This window comes from Vigna radiata, chromosome 6, assembly GCF_000741045.1.
Source record: "Vigna radiata var. radiata cultivar VC1973A chromosome 6, Vradiata_ver6, whole genome shotgun sequence".
In the NCBI taxonomy this organism is placed as follows: Eukaryota; Viridiplantae; Streptophyta; class Magnoliopsida; order Fabales; family Fabaceae; genus Vigna; species Vigna radiata.
The window spans coordinates 36438447-36460498 of NC_028356.1; the positions used below are offsets into that span (position 1 = coordinate 36438447).

At 34.4% G+C, this 22052-nt stretch overlaps 2 protein-coding genes across 5 annotated transcripts; one reads left to right on the plus strand and one right to left on the minus strand.

The window, feature by feature from the left end:
• Window positions 1-1762: 1762 nt before the first annotated feature.
• On the plus strand, window positions 1763-9491 carry LOC106764627 (uncharacterized protein At1g76660). Of its 2 annotated transcripts, XM_022782591.1 has the most exons (4): window positions 1763-2084; window positions 6732-7896; window positions 8283-8506; window positions 9342-9491. In XM_022782591.1, exons 1-3 carry the CDS (start codon window positions 2046-2048, stop codon window positions 8480-8482), a joined length of 1404 nt encoding a protein of 467 aa, XP_022638312.1. In that variant the 5' UTR covers window positions 1763-2045; the 3' UTR covers window positions 8483-8506; window positions 9342-9491. The 2 variants fall into 2 exon arrangements, with proteins under 2 accessions (XP_022638312.1, XP_014504404.1); XM_014648918.2 differs by lacking the exon at window positions 9342-9491 and having other exon boundaries at window positions 8283-8791.
• Window positions 9492-10586: 1095 nt separating this feature from the next.
• Window positions 10587-20972, minus strand: LOC106764628 (chlorophyll a-b binding protein 7, chloroplastic). 3 transcript variants are annotated; one of them, XM_014648919.2, is made up of 6 exons: window positions 20719-20972; window positions 20459-20625; window positions 16862-17008; window positions 16420-16552; window positions 13658-13750; window positions 10587-11098 (listed from the first exon to the last, which is right to left on the minus strand). In XM_014648919.2, the coding sequence occupies exons 1-6, from the start codon at window positions 20890-20892 to the stop codon at window positions 10784-10786; spliced, it is 1029 nt and encodes a 342-aa protein (XP_014504405.1). In that variant the 5' UTR covers window positions 20893-20972; the 3' UTR covers window positions 10587-10783. The 3 variants fall into 3 exon arrangements, with proteins under 3 accessions (XP_014504405.1, XP_022638313.1, XP_022638314.1); XM_022782592.1 differs by having other exon boundaries at window positions 16802-17008; XM_022782593.1 differs by having other exon boundaries at window positions 10899-11112; window positions 16802-17008.
• Window positions 20973-22052: the final 1080 nt, after the last annotated feature.

Below are 22052 nucleotides of genomic sequence, written 5' to 3' on the forward strand. Positions count from 1 at the left end.
TATATATATATATATATATATATATATATATATATATATATATATTGAAATAGGTGAGAAAATTAACAAATTGATTGGATAATTATTTAATTAATTTGAGATGTATTTTAAAACTGATTAAGTAATAAACACGCGACAATCAATGAAGAATTTAATTATGTAAGACTTGGAGATCAACTTTTTATATTTATTTTATTTATTTTTATTATCTTTTATTTTTTTTTGTTGTTTTTTTTAAAAAAACTTTTATTGTTTATATTTATAATACCTTGCTACAGACTTTAAGAAAAGTTGTTCTAAGTGAAATTTTTGCACCTAAAGTCCTTCTAAGTGAAGTTTTTGCACTAAAATTGATGAAAGACTATTTAGGGTTTGTTTAACCATATTTATATTGTTTTCTTCACTCTTTATAAAACACTTCATTAAAGGAGTGACACTTATTTGACAACTTCCTATTAATTAAGAGTAATTTATGTATTATTGAAAATTAAAAATGATATGTGTATTTGCAAGAGTAGTTTATGTACTAGTTTATAATAATTGATTTGATTAATAAAATCTTTAAATATATTATTTAAGAAAAACTACACATAATTTAATTTAGAATGAACCAATATAAAATATAAAGTTTGTGTTATTTGATCACTTTTACACTAAACAATTTAGTCTAGTAGAAAAGAGTTTAAGAATATATTGAATCACTCTTCCATAACCATTTATTCTTTTTCTCTTTTATTTTTCATTCTTTCTTCTTTATCATTTTTTTCATAATTTGTTTTTCTCATTCTTATCACTTTAATCCACCACATATGGACCATTAGATTTTTTTAATTAAGATGTGCTAAAAGGGAAAAGTTTTCTTAGTGCATACCAATAAAGTATGAACCAACATCTTTATGTGATTTAGTGAACAACTTTTGGTAATACCAAGGGTTTATGCCCCGTTATTTTTGTTACAACATCATTATTTTGAAGACCTAAAGTATGAGGTTAATTCACCACCTGCTAAATATGTTAGTTGATTAGAAACCTTCTAAACACTTAATATTTTCAAATAATCGTTGGAGATTTTATATCTTTGAAAATATAATTAAAGTAAAATATGTAAATAAATATAAATCTCGGAAGTTCACTCTATAAAATTGAATTGAATTTAAATTTGTTTTCTAACACTGCAAAATAAGTAAAATGGACCATCAAACTTGAACTTTTAAAATATATCCAGTGACACATACATTTGAAATTAAAAATAAAGATAATTTAGTTGGTTGAGTTCAGGAAATTATTTATATGAAACGGTTGTTCTCTACTATAGAAAATGGTTTGACGGATGCTCCAAAGAGGTTTCATAGAATTTATTTAAAGTAATTATACAAATACTCGTGTTTAATTTTATATTCAAATTGTGAGAAATTTCTTAAGAGAATGGCAAGTTTTTGTTAAATTATATCTGCGAGACATACATATTTAAATAGAATTTGAATACACACAAAAAATGTTAAATTTTCATATTATTCAGCCTTTTAATTATAACTTTTTCAACTTTTATCATTTTCATTCTCCATTGTTTCTCTCCATTGTCATTTCCATCTTACCTTAAAAGATGTTCAATTAATTAATATAATTGAAGTTGATTTTGTAGTTATTTATCGGTATAAATGAATTTTTTTGCATAAGTAGACTCTTAATTTTATCTGGACAGTAATGTGTATGCGTGATTTTCCAGTAATAATGTTAATAATATAAAGTATAGCCCTTGGCCCGGCCTCCATGCTTTTTCTCTATCTTCATCACACACACTTCAATCCTTTTCACTTTTGTCTTTCCTTGTCCTCTGATTGTTGCCATAAATTAATTAATATTCCCCATCCCTCTCATCACACAGAGAAGCTAGAAGTCCATGGGGTTTCAGCTTTTGGAGAAGAAATGTGAGAAAGATCTTGGTTTAAGCTAGTGCCCTCAACGCAAGCAACAACAAACAACCAACAGCTTCACCCGACAGTCCTAGTAGAGTGCAACAGAAACAGCCCAGCTACTACTATCTAATGGGGTCGGAGCAAAATCGATTTCCTCAGCACGAAAGAGTATCTTCCTCACTCCCTCAATCTCACGTGTCCTTCTATTCACTCTTCACGAATTTCATTTCCAAACCACAACACTTATGCTTTGTAGATTATTTTCCAGTGTGATAAGGGCTTTTGGGGTTAGATCTGAGGTCCCAAGTACATAACCTAACCCCAAACTTGTATATTTTCTGTTGGGGATCGCTTCTTATGTTTTTTTATTGCTGTTTTCTTTCTATTAAGGACACATCCTCCTCAGATCTCACGTCAGACTACGATAATTGCGTTAGTAACTTAGTTTACATTATTGGGTGCCATTGCTTTTCTGTATAGTCTTCTGGTTGTACTTGCATATGTTAGCCTTCGAGAACATTATGGACGACAAACAATCCCCACGGCCAGAAACCTAGTCGATCATTTCAAACCCGCCCGAGCTAAACTTGGACCGATCTGATGGCCGAATTATTAGTTTTCAAAGCTGCCTCATTTTAGCATTTAGTAGAAGCTTTGTAGAGAAATATTTCCCCATAAACTAGTTTGAAGGGCGGCTTACTTTACTTCTTTTGGTGCAATTGGCCTTTTTTTTTATATATATTTTATTTCAATTTTGCATTCAGAATCTAGATCCATAGTATCACATCCACGCTTGCTTTATGTATGTTGTGTTACGTAAACCTTGATTTTGAAAAACTACTGAGAATTCTGTTAGCAGAAGGATTCGCATGTTTTTATATGCTATATAGTAAGAAAATAAACCTCTACGATCAATAACTATTTGAGATTGTTTTGTTTTTATCTTTTGGTAGGTATTGAAAGAATACCTGTGTCTTATATAATAAATAGTTTGTGCTTTATCTTCTTCCTTTTAACAACCAGTAGAATCTTTGTTTCTCTTTTTTTTTTCGCTTTATGTGTATAGGTTTGTGTCATATCCTAATAGCCTGGACTACCCACGTGGATAAGGTTGTCAAAAACTCACAGTAACTCAAACTGTTTCAATTTTACGAGGGGTAAACAAACTAGCTTTCTAGATAAACTCCCGTCAAATTTTGAGTGAAGAAGCTAGCTTGAAATCAAATACAATATTTTACCCAAAGTAACAGTGTCTATCATGGCCCAAATGATTTGAAGAAATTAACTCCTTTTTTTTTAAATATTTTCACTTTAATAACTTATGTTTCAACTTTTGAACAAATGATTTTGTGATTGATGTAGTTTGATCTTTTTGTTCTAATGTACTATCAGACCTTATTATTGTGGTTTGATACTTTGCTTTATTATGAAGTTGGAGTTGAATTATTGTTGTGTTAAAGAGTATTTTGTTATGCATATATGTCATTGTAAAATTTGTAATATTAAATAACCTTTAAGGGTTCTGTTATACGGTTCTTACATATATTTGTTCATAATTAGCAAGTATATCATGTAGCTTGAAGCTAGAAGAATCTATACTTTTAAAATAATTATTTACTTACTACTTGTATACAATTTTAATATAAGTTTCATATTCTCATTCACAGGAGGCAAAGTAGTATTAGAGTTAAATTGATGTTTTCTGTAGAATGAGTCTTAAATGACTGTAAATTTGTGGGCCGCTGTAAATTATGGCTATTGAGATAATTACTTAAGAACGAACGGGTGAGAAGATGAAGAGTCCTGTAGTAGTTTTATGGTACTAATTTTGCTATCAGCAACATAAAATTATTTTTAAATGCACACTCTATCTCAAATTTTCTGAGAATATTTGTCCTATAAAAGCTTTATAATGTCAAATAGTTCTGCAAATTGGTAAACTAAATCATATTAAAAACTTGTGCTGTTTTTGTGACATTTGATTTGCATGTCCAACATCATAATTTGATAAGAGTGGAACTAGGGGAGTTATAAGATTAAGGAATAACTCGTAACTTCCTGAAGGATTGCCCAGTTTTCCTTACATCCGCCAAAAGCCACTGTCATTTCAAATAAGTTATTTGCTATTGTTTGGGTAATATACAGGGTTCTGGCTCTCGATTTCATACAGTTTCTTTTGATTAGCATTTATGGGGTTATTTAATATAGTGCTTTTTTATTTATTTAGCTTGAATAAACTGCTTTTATATTTCAAGAATTATTTTCAGGATCTTGATAAGATTTGAGAATTGATAACATTGTTTAGTTTTACCCTTTATTGATTGGCCTATGGTCTCTATAAAGGAGCCTTCTTTAATAGCTACATGAATATTTTGTAGAGCCTGATTCTTCTAGGTTTTTCCTTGCTCCTCTGTTCAGGAGTAGGGCTTATTCTCCACTGTTCTGAAATCTTTCTTCCTTCTCATTAATAATACCGGATTCCAAAAAAATGAAAAAAACCAAAGTGTCCTTGTAATGTGTTTTCCTTTTAGTTCCGTATCCTGAGCTTGCCTTATCTTTGTCAGTCATTTGTCCTTAAATGAAGTGATCCAATTATCACATGTATCTCTTAAAAAGGGGTCAACCATTCTCTTACTCCGCTATGCCTCTTTTTCTTTTCGTGTCTATCAGCCTTTTGGGATAAGAATAACTTGAAAAGTTCGGAGTTTTCTTTCAGTGCTCTAAACTTAGTATGCTATGTAATCAATAGTGTCACTATCCCAGTGAATGGGGGGCACACTTTTGCAAAATCTGAGCCTGGGCGACACAATAGGTTCTTGCATTTAGGAAAAACAGTTTTTATTTGTGAAGGAAACTTGGAAATCTTGCATCTTTATGTCTGCAATTTGTGAAACAGTGCCGAAAATCGAAAGCCAGACAGGTTCCTCAACCTGGCCTGTTGTTGGACAGTGTTTGCTGCATGCCCCTTTGCTGGATAGCTCTGGTACCTTGCTTTTGTTGCTATTTACCTAAACCTTCCAGTCTTCCATCTTTGATCGGTGCCATTGGGTTTCAGTTTCAGACACAGGTGGTTACACTTAGCTAGCAGAGAGCTGACTAGTGAAATTGGGCCGTGTGGGCTACACGTTTTTCAGTGTTTCTTTTCTCCCTTTGTTTTTTCTTTTTTGGGTTTCAGTTTGAGTCTAGTTTAACTTTCATATTTTTGTTTTTTAAAATAGTAACATATAATATAATAATAATAATAGCAGTAATAAACTAAATAAAGCATAATATGTAATACAATAGAAGAAAGAGTAGCAGTAATCAAAATAATATAGTAAATCAAGTGACAATAGTCATAGAAAAACCTAATAAAGCATAAAATATAATATAATAATCTAAATGATAGTCATAAAAATATCTAGAATAGCTGTCGTCCCTCTCATTGCCTTTATCCCGAATTAGTGGTTTTGAGGTCAGTTGCTTCGCACTGCTATCTAGGATTTCCTTCTTATTTAGTATGGACATTTATTTCTGCATACCCTATGGTACTTGGATTGAACATTTTGTGGAAATGAAATAGGTTAATGCTTTGCAATAAGATTGGAGGAATAAATAGGACAGGATTGTGTTGATCCAGGAATAAAAGATGATTAAGCATATACTATTTGCTTCCCGGAATGAAACAAAGGGAGAAAACTCAGGACAATGTTTTTTCTTTATTCTAGCTTTTCTTAAATTTCTATCTACAGGTCTGCAACTTTTAATTGTCCTTTTTTTTTTCCATTCCAAATGTTTTATGATCTTATTTCTTCATTGATAAGCATTTTAATTGCTAGAATTTCAGTGACCTTCAAGTTTTCAAGATGAATTCTAAATAAATTCTGTTGATCTCATGCTCTCTTCTGCTTGTTGATAAAAGAACGGAGTATTAATTGAAACAAAGACAATATGCATCTATGGGCACAAAAGCATTATCCTGAAATGAGAAAAGGAAACAGATAAGTATCAAGCCAAAATGAAAATGGCTATAAAAACCAAAACGTTCCAACTCCTAACAGTGACCATTGAGAATATGGCATTCATTTCTGAGCAAATGCACCGAAGAACTGTATAAACTTGCATTGTTGCATAATTGACCATAGCCTTGTTTTTCCTGCCAAAAGACTTTAAAGTGTATTATGAGAAATTACTCATGGGTTGCTACCTCACAATTGTAGCACTTAATGCTTGCTCGTTATGAAAAAGCATTGTGTGAAGTCAAAATCTTGAAAGTGGAGCTTGTCGTTAGAAAGCACTATAATTTCTGAGTGAAGTAGTTAACCTCATGACGCTGTAGTTTTATGTTCGGGTCTGTCAAGGCGAAACTACAGGATAATAGGACAGTATGCTAAATATTGAAGGAGAAATACATCAAAAACACCTAAAAAATATAAAGGCCAAACTGTTGTCTATTAATTAAGAGTGAGATTACTAGAATCAAAGTGCCAAAAGGACGCTGGTCACTTAACTTTGTGATGTATAGGATGTTAATGTAGAAGTCCCTTAACAGTTTTCATAAAATTCAGTTCAGAGATATAAACTTAGACCCTAAAGGATATGTTGTGATTGCTAACTGTAAGCTTTTATATCGCATGCATAAAGGTTAACTGATAATATGAAGTATTTGTGATGTTTATGTGAAAAGATATAAAGATGTTTAAGAGTTTGAATTCTTGTTAAATATTTAAAATTTCAAGTAGAACTTTCAATAGTTACTGTTTCATTTCAGATTTACTTGTTATTAATCTCCTTTAAACTTTGTGTAAATCCATATTGCTTCCCTTGCATTGACAGCGAAAGAGATGGGGAGGATGCTGGGGTGCATTTTCTTGTTTTGGTTCTCAGAAAGGTGGTAAGCGCATTGTGCCTGCATCTCGCATTCCTGAGAGTAGTGGGCCAGCCTCTCAGCCAAATGGACCTCAAGTGGTTGGGTTGACAAATCAAGCCACGGGACTAGCTCCTTCTCTCTTAGCCCCACCTTCTTCACCAGCATCCTTCACTCATTCTGCCCTTCCTTCCACTGCACAATCACCTAGTTGTTTCTTATCCTTATCTGCTAACTCACCTGGTGGTCCTTCATCTACAATGTATGCCACAGGACCATACGCTCATGAAACACAGCTGGTGTCTCCTCCAGTCTTCTCAAACTTCACTACTGAACCATCAACTGCCCCTCTCACTCCTCCACCTGAGTTGGCTCATTTAACAACTCCCTCTTCCCCAGATGTACCTTTTGCTCATTTTCTCTCATCTTCTGTGGATCTCAAAAACAGTGATAAGGGTAACTACATCAGTGCAAATGATCTTCAAGCTACATATTCACTCTACCCTGGAAGTCCTGCCAGCAGCCTTATATCTCCAATATCAAGAAACTCAGGTGACTGTTTATCATCTTCTTTTCCTGAACGGGAGTTCCGTCCACAGTGGGATTCATCATTGTCTCCTGAGAATGGAAAATATCAGAGAACAGGATCGGGGAGGGTATCTGGGCATGACACAAATGGTGTCACTAGTGCATCCCAAGATACAAATTTCTTTTGCCCTGCTACCTATGCACAATTCTACTTGGACCAAAATCCTCCATTTCCTCATAATGGTGGGAGATTAAGTGTTTCAAAAGATTCAGATGTTCAATCTACTGGTGGAAATGGACATCAGAGTAGGCATGCTAGAAGTCCTAAGCAGGATGTGGAAGAAATCGAAGCTTACCGGGCATCGTTTGGTTTTAGTGCAGATGAGATTATAACTACCTCTCAATATGTGGAAATTTCTGATGTAATGGAGGATTCATTTACTATGATGCCCTTTGCCTCTGGCAAGTCTACAATGGAAGAAAACATAGAGCCTTCGTTAATGAAAGGGTTCAAAGCTCAGGAGACACAGGTGACATTGCGGAGTAGTCTTGGCTCAAATCCAGGTCCAGCAGACAATCAGGCCACCATATATCAAGGATATGAAGGTATGTTGTAAATTCTAGGTTTAAATATTAATTTGTTTCATTGCATCTTGAGAAACCATGGAAATGAAAAATAAAATAGAGTGGCACTTCTAAATTACTTGCAATTTGGCTTCAACATTATATATAATAACTTTTCTATAACTTGAGGCTTGGTGCCCTGCCATGTGCTGTGCTCTACTGACTTTTGATGGATAAAGTTATAATTTTTTTGGTCCGGTAAGAATGTAAGACATTGGTCATCTTCGTATATTATCTGGAAAAGATGGAGGGTAATTTTGTGTTAGGGTGATATATAAATTTTAAAAATGGGGATTTTCTGTGTTCTACTTTTTCGTACCCTTTTCTTTATCTACCTGTAAACAAATATGCCTTTTCTTGCATGTCAGATCATAAATCACAAAGGCATGGTAGCAACAGCTCTGGGTTCAGCATACCAGAGAACCCTACTTTAGTAGATGATGAGGATATATTCTCAAAAATGGAATCTTCCAGAATTAGCAGGAAATATAAGATGGGGTTATCGTGCTCCGATGCTGAGATTGACTACAGGAGAGGAAGAAGCTTACGAGAAGGAAAGCGAATGTGATTTGGCATGACTAAGAATTAATCAGTTGAGAACAGATTATCTGTTATCTGTGTATTAATTTGTAGCTTTGTTTCAAAAAAAGAAAAAAAAAATCGTTACTTGGGGTTGTCTAATAGATGGGATGACCTAACTTAGATCTAACCGATTCTGTCCATCGTGTTTGACCCGATCTGACTGATCAATGAATGTAGTCTCTTTCTTCAAGCGAGTTCAGATTAATGTTGGAAGTGAATGAAGTTTGGTTTTAAACAACGAGCAGTGTATGAACTTGCATTTGTTCGATTATAGGGCCCACAAACTCCGCACAAACGTTTAAGCTCATTGGTGTAGGCATGGTAATTAAAAAATCTGTTGACTGGATTTGGATTTTCCTTCATTACTAAAAGCGGGAATTAGTTAGAGGATGTAATTAGTCAGTCGTCTTACAGTCTAGTGTATTTTCGTTACGAAATTTTGGTTAAACATATTTTAGCTACTCTATAGGTGTAACGAATTCTTAATTTGATCTTTTCATGTTAGGTTGGTCTTTTCGTGTAAATGTTACCGATTTTATTCCTTTCATCGGTGTCTCTGTCTTCTTAATTTGATTTATATATTTATTTATTTTTAGTGTATTTAATTTGATATTATGTGTAGCATATGAAGGTGAGATGGGGCCATTTTAAACTTGTTCAACTTAGGTCTGGCTTATCTAGTCTAGGTTCATCTTGTTAATGATCCATCAAAATACTATAAATGGGATACTAGTTACGATGTGCATGTACTGTTTTTTGTTTCATATAGCAGTTATTGTGTGTATGTACTGTTTATTATTTCATTTATTATGTGTATCTGACGATTTGTTAACTTTTAATTTCAGAATGTTATCATAAAATCATTCTTCGGACGCAAAGCCTAGAAGGAGAAGAACATTTTGGTGTTATACGGATATCTCTTTCCCTATAAGAACAATATGCAAAACATATAAAGATTTGAGAATTTGTTAAACAACAAACTAAAAATATAGCTTTAATAATTATTTTCATCTTTTTATTTATTATTTTGTAATTTGATTTTACTATTTTGAAACGTCTTTGTTATTATAATTACTCTACAATAATGTTTATGATTATTATTATTGATTCTGGAGTAATTTTTGACCAATCCCATATTAACACATAATCAATATTTAAATATTGTAAAAAAAATATTATCCAATTTTTAATGCCACCCAAGTAGAAACACTTATAATGTAATTTCGTATTCATAATTTCCTTTAAAAGCATTAATAAGGTGAGCACAATTTGACAGCACAAGCAAAGTACAAAAGTTAATTGAAAACACGGTGGAACTATCTAACATAAAATTAATTATGACTAAATAATTTCTTCTTAAACATTCTTCTTAATTTTTTTATAAATATGAGCTAAATTTTTCATTGTAAATTCTTAATTCCTTTTATTGATACGACTACATCTTATCTTATTGTTTATTTATATTTATTATTATTATATTAATATAAGAAGGTTGTTAATTAGTTGTATTTTGACAAGTGGATGCCTTGGATATATTTTGCATATTGTTAAGTGGCATTTAGGTCTACAGGCTAATACACAGATTATTAAGGAAGGTATGGTGGTGGCGATGAGCCAAATCTCAATGGAGGAATGTTTTGGACTAGGAAAGGTGTCATGGGTTGATGGAGAAATTATCACAATTTATCATTATCTGCTGGCGCCACCACAGTTTTCTACAAGCATGCTGATAATCAATTTACACTGTAACACAATCGGTATCTAAAAGTCTTCAAATGTTAATGCAAGGAATATCATCTTTATGTAGTTGCATTGTAGCTATGCAAGTGCAACTTCTCCCATTCAACTCATCTACAAGCGATACTCGTGGAATACGGGAATACCTTCCATTCATGTCTAAGCAATACTGGTGTTCCATTATATGAATACAATTATTTTGGCTATGTGCTTTTAAATTTTATATAATCTATTGTACTAATTGGTCCAACCAAGCTAGCTGGTAGTAGTTGTACCTTGTCATCATACCATTAATAAAATTATTTGACATTGGTTTTATTTTATAAAATAAAAATAAAAAATCTAACAAAACATTTAAAAAATCTCCGTGATTATATTTGTCCAAAACTGAAGAGTAACAAGCAAAATATTAGAAATAGTTTCTTTTGTACAGAGATTTGACTACTGATTGCGAGGAGTACATGGCTGATGGTTATACCATTCTGACAAGAATTCCGTCAGCAAAAACGTAGAAACGAGCATCCAAATGAAAGTAAATTCCTTATCGACATCATATGACGAATTTCATAATGTTGAGGGAGTTCAGAAAGTTGTTGTGGAAAGGATCCGAAATGAAATCAATAAGGTTCTGAACTGGACCTTTACCCGTCAGTGCTGCTTGCACGTAAAAGCCTAACCAGGCAACCATTGCCAAACGTCCATTTTTAATTTCTTTTACCTTCAGCTCTTCAAAAGCTTCGGGATCGTTGGACAGATTCAAGGGATCAAACAAAGCTCCTCCAGGATAATTTATATCACCGGGCAGATATATTCCTAGAGGCTCCAATGCCTCAGTCCCACAATACCTAGCGTATTCTGGTCCAACCTGTTTAAGAATCCCTAATTATTATAATCTCCAATTATTATAAGCTTGAACGAATTTTCACTCAGCCGGACTAAGTATACATATAAAACAATAATTTGGATATGGTTTGCAGCAATACAACTTAAGACAACAACATATATTTACAGACATTCACTAGACAACAAAAAGCAGGTTTATGAAAGATAACAAAACAGCTTTTTCTAAAGCTCCCTTTTAGGGGTTTCAGATTTAGATTTTAAAAACTAAATCCATGTGAACTTGCAATATGCATCATCAACAAAGGAGACAAAATAAGTGTATCCAGAATGTGAAGTATATGAGCGTCCCCCAAAGATCACTAAAAATAACTTCCAAAGGAGTTGTATAAACAGTTTATGCAGAAGAAGGAAGTCTTTAGGATTTTCCAATATTTTATTCATTGAAGGGATATGACATTGATTTAAGTACAAGTTTAAGAACACGAGAGCTAGGATGACCATGTCTAGCATGCCAAGGACTATGACAACTAGAATTCGAAGCACTGTTAGAAAAGACCTTTGAAGGAGAATTTGTTGTAAAAGACAGACAAACAGAAGACCTTTGAAGATGAAGATTTAGGAAGGAGTAAAGACCATCAGGACCAACTCAATAAATTTTTGGTAATAGAGGGAACGTTAATAATCTAAAACAAATATCTGAGTTGAAGGAGGAAGAACCAAGATCCATGAATCTGCAAACCTTGTCCAGTCTTTCAAAAATTCCAAGTTGATGTATATATTGTGGCTCCCCAGTAAAATGAAAGGAAGCACCAGAATCAGGAATAAGAACTCCACCTTGAGAAGGCATATTAGCAAGCATAGCACTAGGAGTATCTTGATTTAAATGAGGATCACCCAAGTGTTGGGAGTTCTGATGTTTGAATTTGAAGAGAACTAGACAGGTTGCAGTGTGGAAGGATGGCATCAAAGAAATTTGGCACTGAAAACTAGCAAAGCGTCCACTACAACCTCGACCAGTACCATGATGACCAGAAATGATGCTGACCCAAGAATTATGTACAAAGCCCATGAGTAGAACCAAGTCCAGGGTTAGGAGAGGTCTATATATAGTGAAGACTAGGAGAGAAGATTTTGTTATTAAATCGGACAGCTCGAGAATCATAACAAAGAAGCACCTCTACTTCAACAACTAGCAGCTCCAGGATTATCAAATTTGCTTTCATGACAGAGATTACTAGAGCATATTTAGGAGGTAAACCTTCAAGGATAGCATAAATAAAAACAACCATAGAGAACAATCATCAATAAAAATTACAAAAATATTGAAATCCTAAATTAAACTTAAGACGATTGGATCCCCAAATGTCAGAGTGAACTAAGACAAAAGGAGACAAAGCATGTTGTGAGACACTACGAGGAAATGAACTCCTCTCGACCTTTGGTTTGACTCTCCTCGACCTTTGGTCTTGTCTAATCAACTCAACCTTTGGCGCAGGTCAAATCAACTCAACCTTCTGCCAACTTGACCTAGGCTGACTCAACCCAACCTTTGGTCCAAGCTGACTTGTCTCGACCTTCGATCCGAGTCAACTGGTCATTACCTTTGGCCCTGATAAACTTTTTTGACCCTAAGCTCAGACCAACTCATATAAACCTTTGACTTGAGTCCAATCGTCTTTGACCTTCAATCACGATTGTCATTCTTTTATTTCAAAATTTCTTAAATTTCAATTTCTTTCTAATTACTTTATACAAACAAGTGTAAAGAATTTCAAATTCATCAAATAAATTAATTACCCTTTTAAATTATCTCATCCAAACACAACGTAAGTGTTTTGCAAGCTAATCAACTTTCAAAGCCTGTTTTACTAGAAGGTGGCCTAGGCGTAGGCATTATATTTGATTCATTAATATTGCTAAACAAGAAATCAAAAGGATATAACTATCCCGCTGCCCAGAGCAAACCTCCTAAGAGAAACCAAAAATGGCTCCCTCTCCAACTAAGCATCAAAATAACCGCCTCCCTAAAACCTACCTCCCTGATTCTTTTAAACAACAAATACCCCTTTCTCTCTCTTCTAACCAACCTATTCCTCCCTAGTGTGCCACACCACCCTTCCTAGTCATTTTCCTCTCATATACTCTGCCCCCCTATTCTTACCCTTCTCTTCTTGGTGTATCAGTGTGTGTAGGCATTATATTGTGGATATTTTAGTTACGATTTACGATTTTGTGAACCCTGCATGATCTTGATCATAATCTTGATTTTAACTACCTTGAGTGTAGGGAAAACTAATTTAATCATTGACTTAGGAAAATGTTTTGGGCACAAAGTGCCATTGAAGGCATGTAGCTACATTCAGTCTACATTTCCGGTTTTATGTTCTTTATTTCTTGACAAGGCATGTAGCTATTTCGTCTAATAAATCGACCTTTTAAGAACATCTCTATCACCACATCGCCACTAAGTACTCTCTTGTTCAAAAACCACCAGATGACACATATCACAACAAAAAATTTATAAGCACAAGAAATAATTGTTAACAAAACTCACAAACGCAGATAGGGATACAAGCATTACCATAAGGAGTGCTTGGCAAATAGCAATCACGACCACTCCCTGACTTCCAGCAAAGTGAAGACCTTGGATGCCAAGGTAATCCAAAGTATCTCCCTGTTGAAAATTAAAGTATTCATAAGCAAGGAATTGTTAATTACATTTATTACCATTATATTTACAGGTTTAAATTGTTTAGTGTATGAGAGCCTATTGTTTTTTTTTATTAGAAGATACTAGAAGAGATTTTTTATTAGAAATTTGATAATTATTTTGTTGATGATAAATGATGATATGAGTGCTGAATTCCAAATTAATAAAACAAAGTTTCCTTTGTTTTCAGTATTGTATTAAATTTTATTAAGTTATTTGATTAAGGGGAAGTTAACTCAAGAGTTCCTTTTTTTAGTTACGAAAAAAAAGGGAGAGAAAAGTTTAAAGTAAAGCATAATTCTCTAATGTCTTTCTCTTGTATAGTTGTGTATTTGCAGGTTTTTACAAAAGGCTTTAAAACATATTTTGGTCATCATAAAAAAAGGGGGGATTGTTGACAAAAGAAGAAGTAAATTTTGATGATGATAAAAGCAAGTCCATAAACTCAAAGTGATGACAAAAGATATTGGAAGACTTATATTTTATTTATGCATGTTATTAAACTTTTGTAATAAGTCATATATTAGTAAATAAATTATGTGTAGGACTTAAAGAATCACACAGTAGCATGCACAAAGATCCCTCAGGAAAGGTTTTATTTTTCATAAAAGCTCTATGATAATTGATTGGCATTAATGATAATCAATTATTCAAATGAAACCAAGTTGTTCATAAAGGAAGTCTTAAGGCTTTGATGAATCAGATTTTTCAGCCATTTTTAAGGAAGTCAGTACTAGTCTTCTTTGATGATATCCTGATTTACAGTCCTACTCTAGATACCTATGTGAAACATCTAAAGGAAGCCTTAAGGCGGCTGCAGCACCATCAATTGAAACTCAACCTTAAAAGGTGTGTTTTTGGCCAACTAAAGTTGGAAAATCTAGGTCATATAATTTCCCAAGAAGGTGTGGCTGCAGACCCAATGAATGTGGAAGCTATGTGGAGTTGGCCAGTTTCTAAAAATGCTAAGGCTTTGAGGGGACTTTTGGGGTTAATTGAATATTATAGAAGATTTGTGCAATGGTTTTAAGATTGCCAAACCTCTCAAACAATTATTAACTAAGGAGGGGTTTCGCTAGGCGACAGAGGCTCAAAATGTGTTTGACACTCTGAAAGGTGTTGTTTCCTAATTGCTAGTGTTGGCAGTACCGGATTTTACAAAATCCTTCACCTTGGAAATGGATGCATGTAGCAAAAGATTGGGGGTTGTTTTGTTACAGGAAGGTAGACCCCTAGCCTTTTGGAGCCAAGCCCTTTCAGAGAGGTCAGCAAATGTCAGTGTATAAGCATGAGTTGATGGCTATACTCCAGGCAGTCCAGAAATGGAAGCACTACCTAATGGGCAGCCATTTTGTTATAGTTACAGACCAAAAAAATTTAATATTTCTCACTGGACAATGGTTGTTGATAGAGGAACGGTTTAAATGGGCCTCCAAACTCATTGGGTATGACTTCAAGATTCGTTTCAGACCTGGCAAAGAGAATCAAGTGGTTGATGCTTTGTCACGGAAAGATTATTTTATGGCTGTGTGTATGTTTCAAACTGATGAATCGAAGACTTGGGAAGCAGAAATCTAGCAGGATGCTAAGCTGGTCTCTCTAATCCAAGAATTAGTGCTAAATTCTATAGCTCGTGAGGGTTATGGGTTAAAGAAGGGGAGATTGTTCTACCATGGCAAATTGGTGTTACCCAAGAAATATTCCCACATTTCTGGCATCATCAAGGAGCTCCCTGCATTTTACCTTGAGGACAAGGTCACACTTCATTGAAGGGGTATTGATAAGTTTAGTGGAAAGGTCTATGTTAAATGGAATAAAGGAAGCAGGTAGTTATAACTTCCTGCAGTTTTGTGTTATGTAACTGACTATTATATATAATCTGTGTTAGATTTTGGTAAGTAGTTTTTTGGTAGTTTTGTGTAAAGGAAAAATAAGGAGAGACAGGTCCTCTCGAAAGACCTGGAGTGTATACGTGGTTGTTCCTGTTCTTAACACATTGGTAGAACAATTCTGTTTGTTTTCTAATAAATCATCCAAGAACCTGACTTGGAATTCTCAGTAATTCTGGATAACTATCTCTACCATGTTCTCTAACTCCTTGTTAGTAAGCATCGTTCCAGACTTAACTGATACCAATTGTAATGACCTCTTCCTTTACAGTGAATTCTCTTTATGTCACTCTCTTCTTGCCACCTCTTCTAGAGATAACCTTTCACATTTTCCACCTCTTCACGTGACTCCAGACTATTCTATCAATCTTTTCCACTGCTTCCTTTCCTCATAGTAGTGCATTGACAAACAACTCCCGGCTATTATTGTCGGACTCAGGTAACACTACACACTTCTCAATACAATGTTTTTGAATTATTCTGCTTACTTTTATTATTGAAAGAAAGGGTTTTTATAAACCAAAATTACAATAGATTTGTTATAACTCCATTAACGGAAAATTGAAAGAGTTAAAAAAAACTCTAATCTAACAAAGGGGTTATAACATCTACCCAATATTTAAGAGAGAACAAATTGTATAGACATTTCCAATCAATCAAAAGGACAAACTCCTAAATGATAAAACCCAACAAATTAACAAGCAAGATTGTACAAATATGGTCCAAGAAACAGGACATCCCAACCTTGAGCTTTGAATAACCAACACGCCACCACACAGGTTCCACAAAGTGAAAGGCTCCCAATAGGTCTAATATTTCTGGAATCAGAGCTCCAATAGATGCAAGCATAGCCCAACGAGCATGCAATATCTCAAAACTTATTGATAAAAGAGGTTAAAATGATTATATATAAAGCTTCACACAATATAACATCATTAATAAACAATTCTGTTTTATATAATGTTTTTCTGTTAATTTTGAAAACAGGCACTTCAGATTATTGATAAACTATTTAAAAGAAATAGGAAACTATTGTCCAAAGAATACCATAATAATTAATATTTTTTATTTTATATATAAGTAAATAAAAAATTCAAACATTTTATCATATGAAAAATTACCATACATGACAAGCAGCAGCAACACATGCATGATGGCTTCCATTAAAATATTAAATATAACATACTTGAAGTATTTACGCAGCGCCACAGGATCCTTGCCTAGCCCCGCAATGTCAAAGCCGTAATCCCCAGGCAAGTCCCCAGTAAGATATGATGGGTATTCATATGATATAGGACCAAGCCAACGAGGCCGATCTTCTCCATACCAACAGCTGAAAATTATTTAATTATAGTAGTGAATGTTTAATGAAATTAGCTTAAAATTGGACACACAAGCGTCAGAATAATAATCAAGCAACGAAATGATAATTTGGAACTCTCTTTTCTCTTATGTATTCTCTTTTACAACCCCTCTGATAAGAGCAAGAGATTAATTAAATTAGTGTATTCAAGAGATCCTGATCTCTCCCCATTGCCTAGTCTCTGAGTACAAACCTTTCACAAAAGATAAGATCCCCTTTTTTCTTTTTTATAGACAACATGCCTTCTTCAAACTATCCGCAAAACTCACCCACTAATATAAGATATAACTAAAAACAGGTTAATGACAAACCTATTGTAACCTAAATACTTCTTCCTTCCCCTAAACTTTCTCCTTGTCCTTGAGGTCCCAATTGGTTCAAGCCTGATGTGACAATCAAGTCAATCCCCACCTTGCAACCCAAAATAGCTCTACCCATCCTGGATCAAACACAAGCAAGTGCTTCCAATCTCTTCTTGTACTCGATTTTTACTTTATTAATCCCATTACAGAGCATCAATGTCTAACAAGAACCTAAGGCTCCATTGAGAACTTAACTATTGCAAATGGCAAGAAATGATCATCAAAGTCCTTCAATACCTTTTGCCAATTCTGACCTTTAATTTGTTAGAGTCAAGGATGAACTACAAATAGACAAGAAGCACCACACATAAGGAGAAAAAACACACAAACTCATTAACTTAAGGTTTTGAAGTGAAAATGATGTCATAGTCTCTAATAGGTGTATTCATCACTCATTTAGTGCCATATTTCTCCGGGTTCTTCACCCAACATAATTGATAGGAAAGAAAGAGTTTTTCACTTAGTACTCCAACTTCTCACATGTTCAATTTCACTTTCGCCTCCTCCTTGAGCCTTTTCAAGCTCCCAATATTCTTGCATAGACCTTCTTTCTTAAGATCCAACATATAGTAAGGATTATGGTTATGGATGACTGAAAATGTCTAATTACAATGTTCCTAAACATCACCCAAGATGGATTTGGAACTCAAGTATCCCACCACATAAAACAATATATCTCGACCCAGTTAACATAATCATTGGCATCAATTCCAATGAGCAAAGGAATTTTAATTTCCTCAGATATTCTTCTCTTGAGTGAGGTCTCCTATATATCTATACCCCTATCTCCCTATCCTCCATTTTCTGACCTGTCTAATGAACTCCTTCCAATTGTACCTTTGTCAAAGGTCACATCAATTTTGAAGAATGTCTCCAGTCATGATTATTCTTGCTTCTTGCATCACATTGCAAGATTGTTAGAACCACCATTCCCTTTCTAATATTTTCATGTCTTCTCCCTTCTCAGGTTATAATCTTATATCCATGAAATCTAGTCTCACCTCATTGCTTGCTAAAATATGTATTGCTTCCTCTAGATCAAGATAGCTCTAAACTATTGACAGAACTAACTCAAAATTTAGCTCCCTTTCGATATGGTTGATTTACTTTTCACCTTCTTTTTAAACAAAATTACTTTTCTACTTGGGGGTTAGTTATGGTAGGTCCAATACTCTCACGTCACCTAGGAGTTGATTTAATTCTAACGATGTTATTTTAACAAACTTAAGGTTGGAACATAGGTGCCTTATGTGGGATTGCTTAGAAACCAAGGTCAAAGACAATTTATATACACTTCACTCCTTTAACTTTCTAAGACACTTTTTAAGGACAACACGTGATGGAGATCTAAGCTCCAAAGCAAACAATACATCAGATACAATGATTGACTCTAATGGTGTTATCTCAACAAATATGGTACTAGAACATTGGCATCGTCTGTGACAAAAGAAAAAAGGTTCCAAAGACAAATCTTTGATCCCTAAAGGAATGGAAAAGTGATTCTGAAAATGAACCCCCATTCCCTTAACCCTCAATTAAGAGTAAGAGAAATCAAAAAGTGGGCTCGACGAATCCCTTAGACCTCGATTGGGAGGCTTACTCCGGTTGTCCAGTAGTTCCACATTTCTTAAAAATCAAGGTCAACACATTTCTCAATTAACTCTCAGACACATTTAAAGCACAAAAACATAATGAAGCTCTAAGTTTCAAAACAGACAATACCCTGGATGTGATAATTATGGATGTGATAATTGACTCTAACAATACTATCTAAATAGACTTGAGGCCAAAAGATAATTCTATGTTATTCAACAATTAGTTTCTCATTCCAAGTTTTGAAATTTGTTTCTGAAAAGGGTTTTAAAACTAAAAAACATTGCCAAGGGTTTGGATGACATGGTGGGAAGTGTTTTAACTTAACCAATAGTTTTGACTTCTAGTCCTAAGAAACAAAAACAAACACCAAATGTGTTTTGTTCTTCGCAATTTTCAAAAGACTCCAACCTCTCTCGAATCAACATTACAAACTTTTTTGTTTCGGTACACCTCATAATCTCACATTGCTTTAAAGTCAAGATGAAGGGTAATTTAAATACAGCTCTGTCCCTTAACCTTTCAAGATGCCTTTTAAAGAAGAAAATCATGATGCAGTTTCAAGCTCCAAAGCAAGGTAATTGACCCTAACAAATTATCTCAACAAACTTGAGGTCAGAAGATTGGTGTTGTCTATGGGAATAAAAAATGTAGTTCCAAAGACAAAGTCTTGTTCCCTTTGCCCTCAACTAATGGTTTGTTCCAACACACCAAATAACTCCATATCACTTAGAAATCAAGGCCAATTTAAATACAATTTGGAACTAATGAATTGTGAACAAATCCATAGAAAAGATCAGAATACCACTTTCAACCCAAAATCTTAAAACAATGGGTTTATGAGTCTTTCTACTTATGTATTGTTCATCTTCCTCGTTTTTCCTCAATGTGAAACTTCCAACTCACCTTAAATTCCTAACAATCTCTCCCTCAAATGTGAGTCTCTCCACATTAGAACACCTCCCTCTCAAGCATGAGTGTCTTAGTGGTGAATTTGTACCTTCATTCAAAAATAGGATAAGTTATTCTGAAATGGGAGACTTTTGATACAAAGATCCATTAAATTGTATGATTCTTCACATACTTTATATTATACTCGTTCAAATCGTCACCAAGATGAATCAACAGCTCTAATATCATGTTAACTTTTTTAAGGGGAGACACAAGGGAGATTGTTAAGTTTTATAAAAGGAGACACAATGGAGATTCAGTATCAATACTAAACAGGCCCTTATAAATAATAGGACACGACTTTGCATCCAAAATATTTAGAGAATGAATGTATGCGCCTTTATACTTATATATTCATTTTAATCCAAATCGCGTTGAATTCCTAACATCGTTATGATTTATCTCTCATATTTTGAGTTCCCAGGATTTTTCTTTACAAAAATAAAAAATTTCAAGTGAGCTGTGCTTACAGTTGAAACGCTCACGATGGATACAGTTGCTTACCGGGGATTACCTCTCCTTTCGGGCCTTGTCGGCTAATGCCTTGAATTTAGACGATTTTTTTTCAGCAGATTTCTTCTCCTCCTCCATTTTCCTCTGAAGCGACTCTCCTAGAGGACTATTAGCTATGGCTTTCACGGCAGTGAAAGGAATCGCTGAGAATAGTAAAACTCCGGCGAGCTTAAAGGAACATATTCTCGAATGAATCATAGGAAGAATGAATAAAAGCAGTAACACTGGAAAATAGAAAGTACGGAATGGATTAGCTCGGACCTCTTGCCACGAAGCATTGCAGATGAAAGAACGCTGCTCTGTTTTGGAGCTGTTTCTTCGTTTTGGGGCAAAACATGCGGACCGGTAGCAGCTAGACCAAAGGGAGCATCTAAAAATGTCAGAGGAGCAAGAGGAAACTGACAAAGGACACACAAGTGGATGAAGCGAAACCATGACCCCTCACCGCTAACTCACTTCAAATGCCCTTTCCCTTCTCTGATTCGCAGACCTTGATACTAATATCCTCTCACCGATATTTTACACACAAAAGTTGCATCGTAAATAATATTATATTATAGCAATATAGATTTTGGAGTAATTACGTTAATATTAAGATTTTCTTAAACTGCACGTATATTTTCTACTTGGATCCACTTATTTTGACACACTTTTGACAAGTGTCAATTTGTCATTGGTCCATTTTTTTTTAAAAGATATGGGCACGAAAATGAAAAGGGTTTGAAAAAAATTTCGTTCCAAATATACCTTTGGCCTGTTTCATTATGTTTTGTCTCCGGTTTCGTTCTCGCTCTCACATTTCGTTGTCCCTCATGCGTTGTCGTTCTCTCCCTTTTGACGTTTGCTTTGTGGTTCTCCTTTGTCGCCGTTTGGTGGAAATGGGAAGTGCCGGACAACAGCTTCGTTGGAACAAGGTAAATGCGTTCTTGGGTATTGGGTTTTTGGTTTGGGTTCTTGGGTTCATACATTCTTGTTGTCGGTTTATCTTGATGTTGTGGTAAGAGTATTGTGTTTTTGGTTTAGCTTTTTGGTCTCTTTGTGGGTTCTTTGACCCCTTTTGGGTTTGTTGGTTATTTCCTTTTGTCTTTATTAGGAAGATGTAGAATGAGTGTAGACCCTTTGTACATCCTTTATACACCCTTTGTACATCCTTTATACACCCTTTGTACACGTTTTGTACACCCTTTTTACACTTTTTATACATGCCTTGTACACGTTTTGTACACCCTTTCTACATCCTTCTTCATCTTTGCACACTCTTTCTAAATACTTTCAACACCCTTTATATACCATTTGTACACCCTTCTACAACCTTTCTACATATTTTGTAAACCCTTCTGTAAACCCTTTATACACCTTCTGTAAACCCTTTATACACCTTTTGTACACACTTTCTACACTATTTCTTCACCCTTTATACACTCTTTGTACAACCTTTCTACACACTTTGTACACCTTTTCTACATTTTTAAATTTCTTTGTAAACCCTTTGTACAAGCTTTGTACACCCTTTATACACTCTTCTACATTCATTGTACACACTTTGTACACCCTTTCTATCCCCTTTCTACATCCTCTCTACACCCTTTCTATAC

Excerpts from the sequence above, each read along its gene's own strand:
- LOC106764627 (XM_022782591.1), top strand. The coding sequence starts at position 2,046 with ATGGGGTCGGAGCAAAATCGATTTCCTCAGCACGAAAGA. Across the intron at positions 2,085-6,731 it reads GATTTCCTCAGCACGAAAGA|CGAAAGAGATGGGGAGGATG; the intron begins GTATCTTCCTCA and ends TTGCATTGACAG. Across the intron at positions 7,897-8,282 it reads CATATATCAAGGATATGAAG|ATCATAAATCACAAAGGCAT; the intron begins GTATGTTGTAAA and ends CTTGCATGTCAG.
- LOC106764628 (XM_022782592.1), bottom strand. The coding sequence starts at position 20,892 with ATGGTTTCGCTTCATCCACTTGTGTGTCCTTTGTCAGTTTCCTCTTGC. Across the intron at positions 16,553-16,801 it reads GTGTTGCTGCTGCTTGTCAT|TTTTGAGATATTGCATGCTC; the intron begins GTATGGTAATTT and ends TTTATCAATAAG. Across the intron at positions 11,099-13,657 it reads TTTGCCAAGCACTCCTTATG|GTTGGACCAGAATACGCTAG; the intron begins GTAATGCTTGTA and ends ATTCTTAAACAG.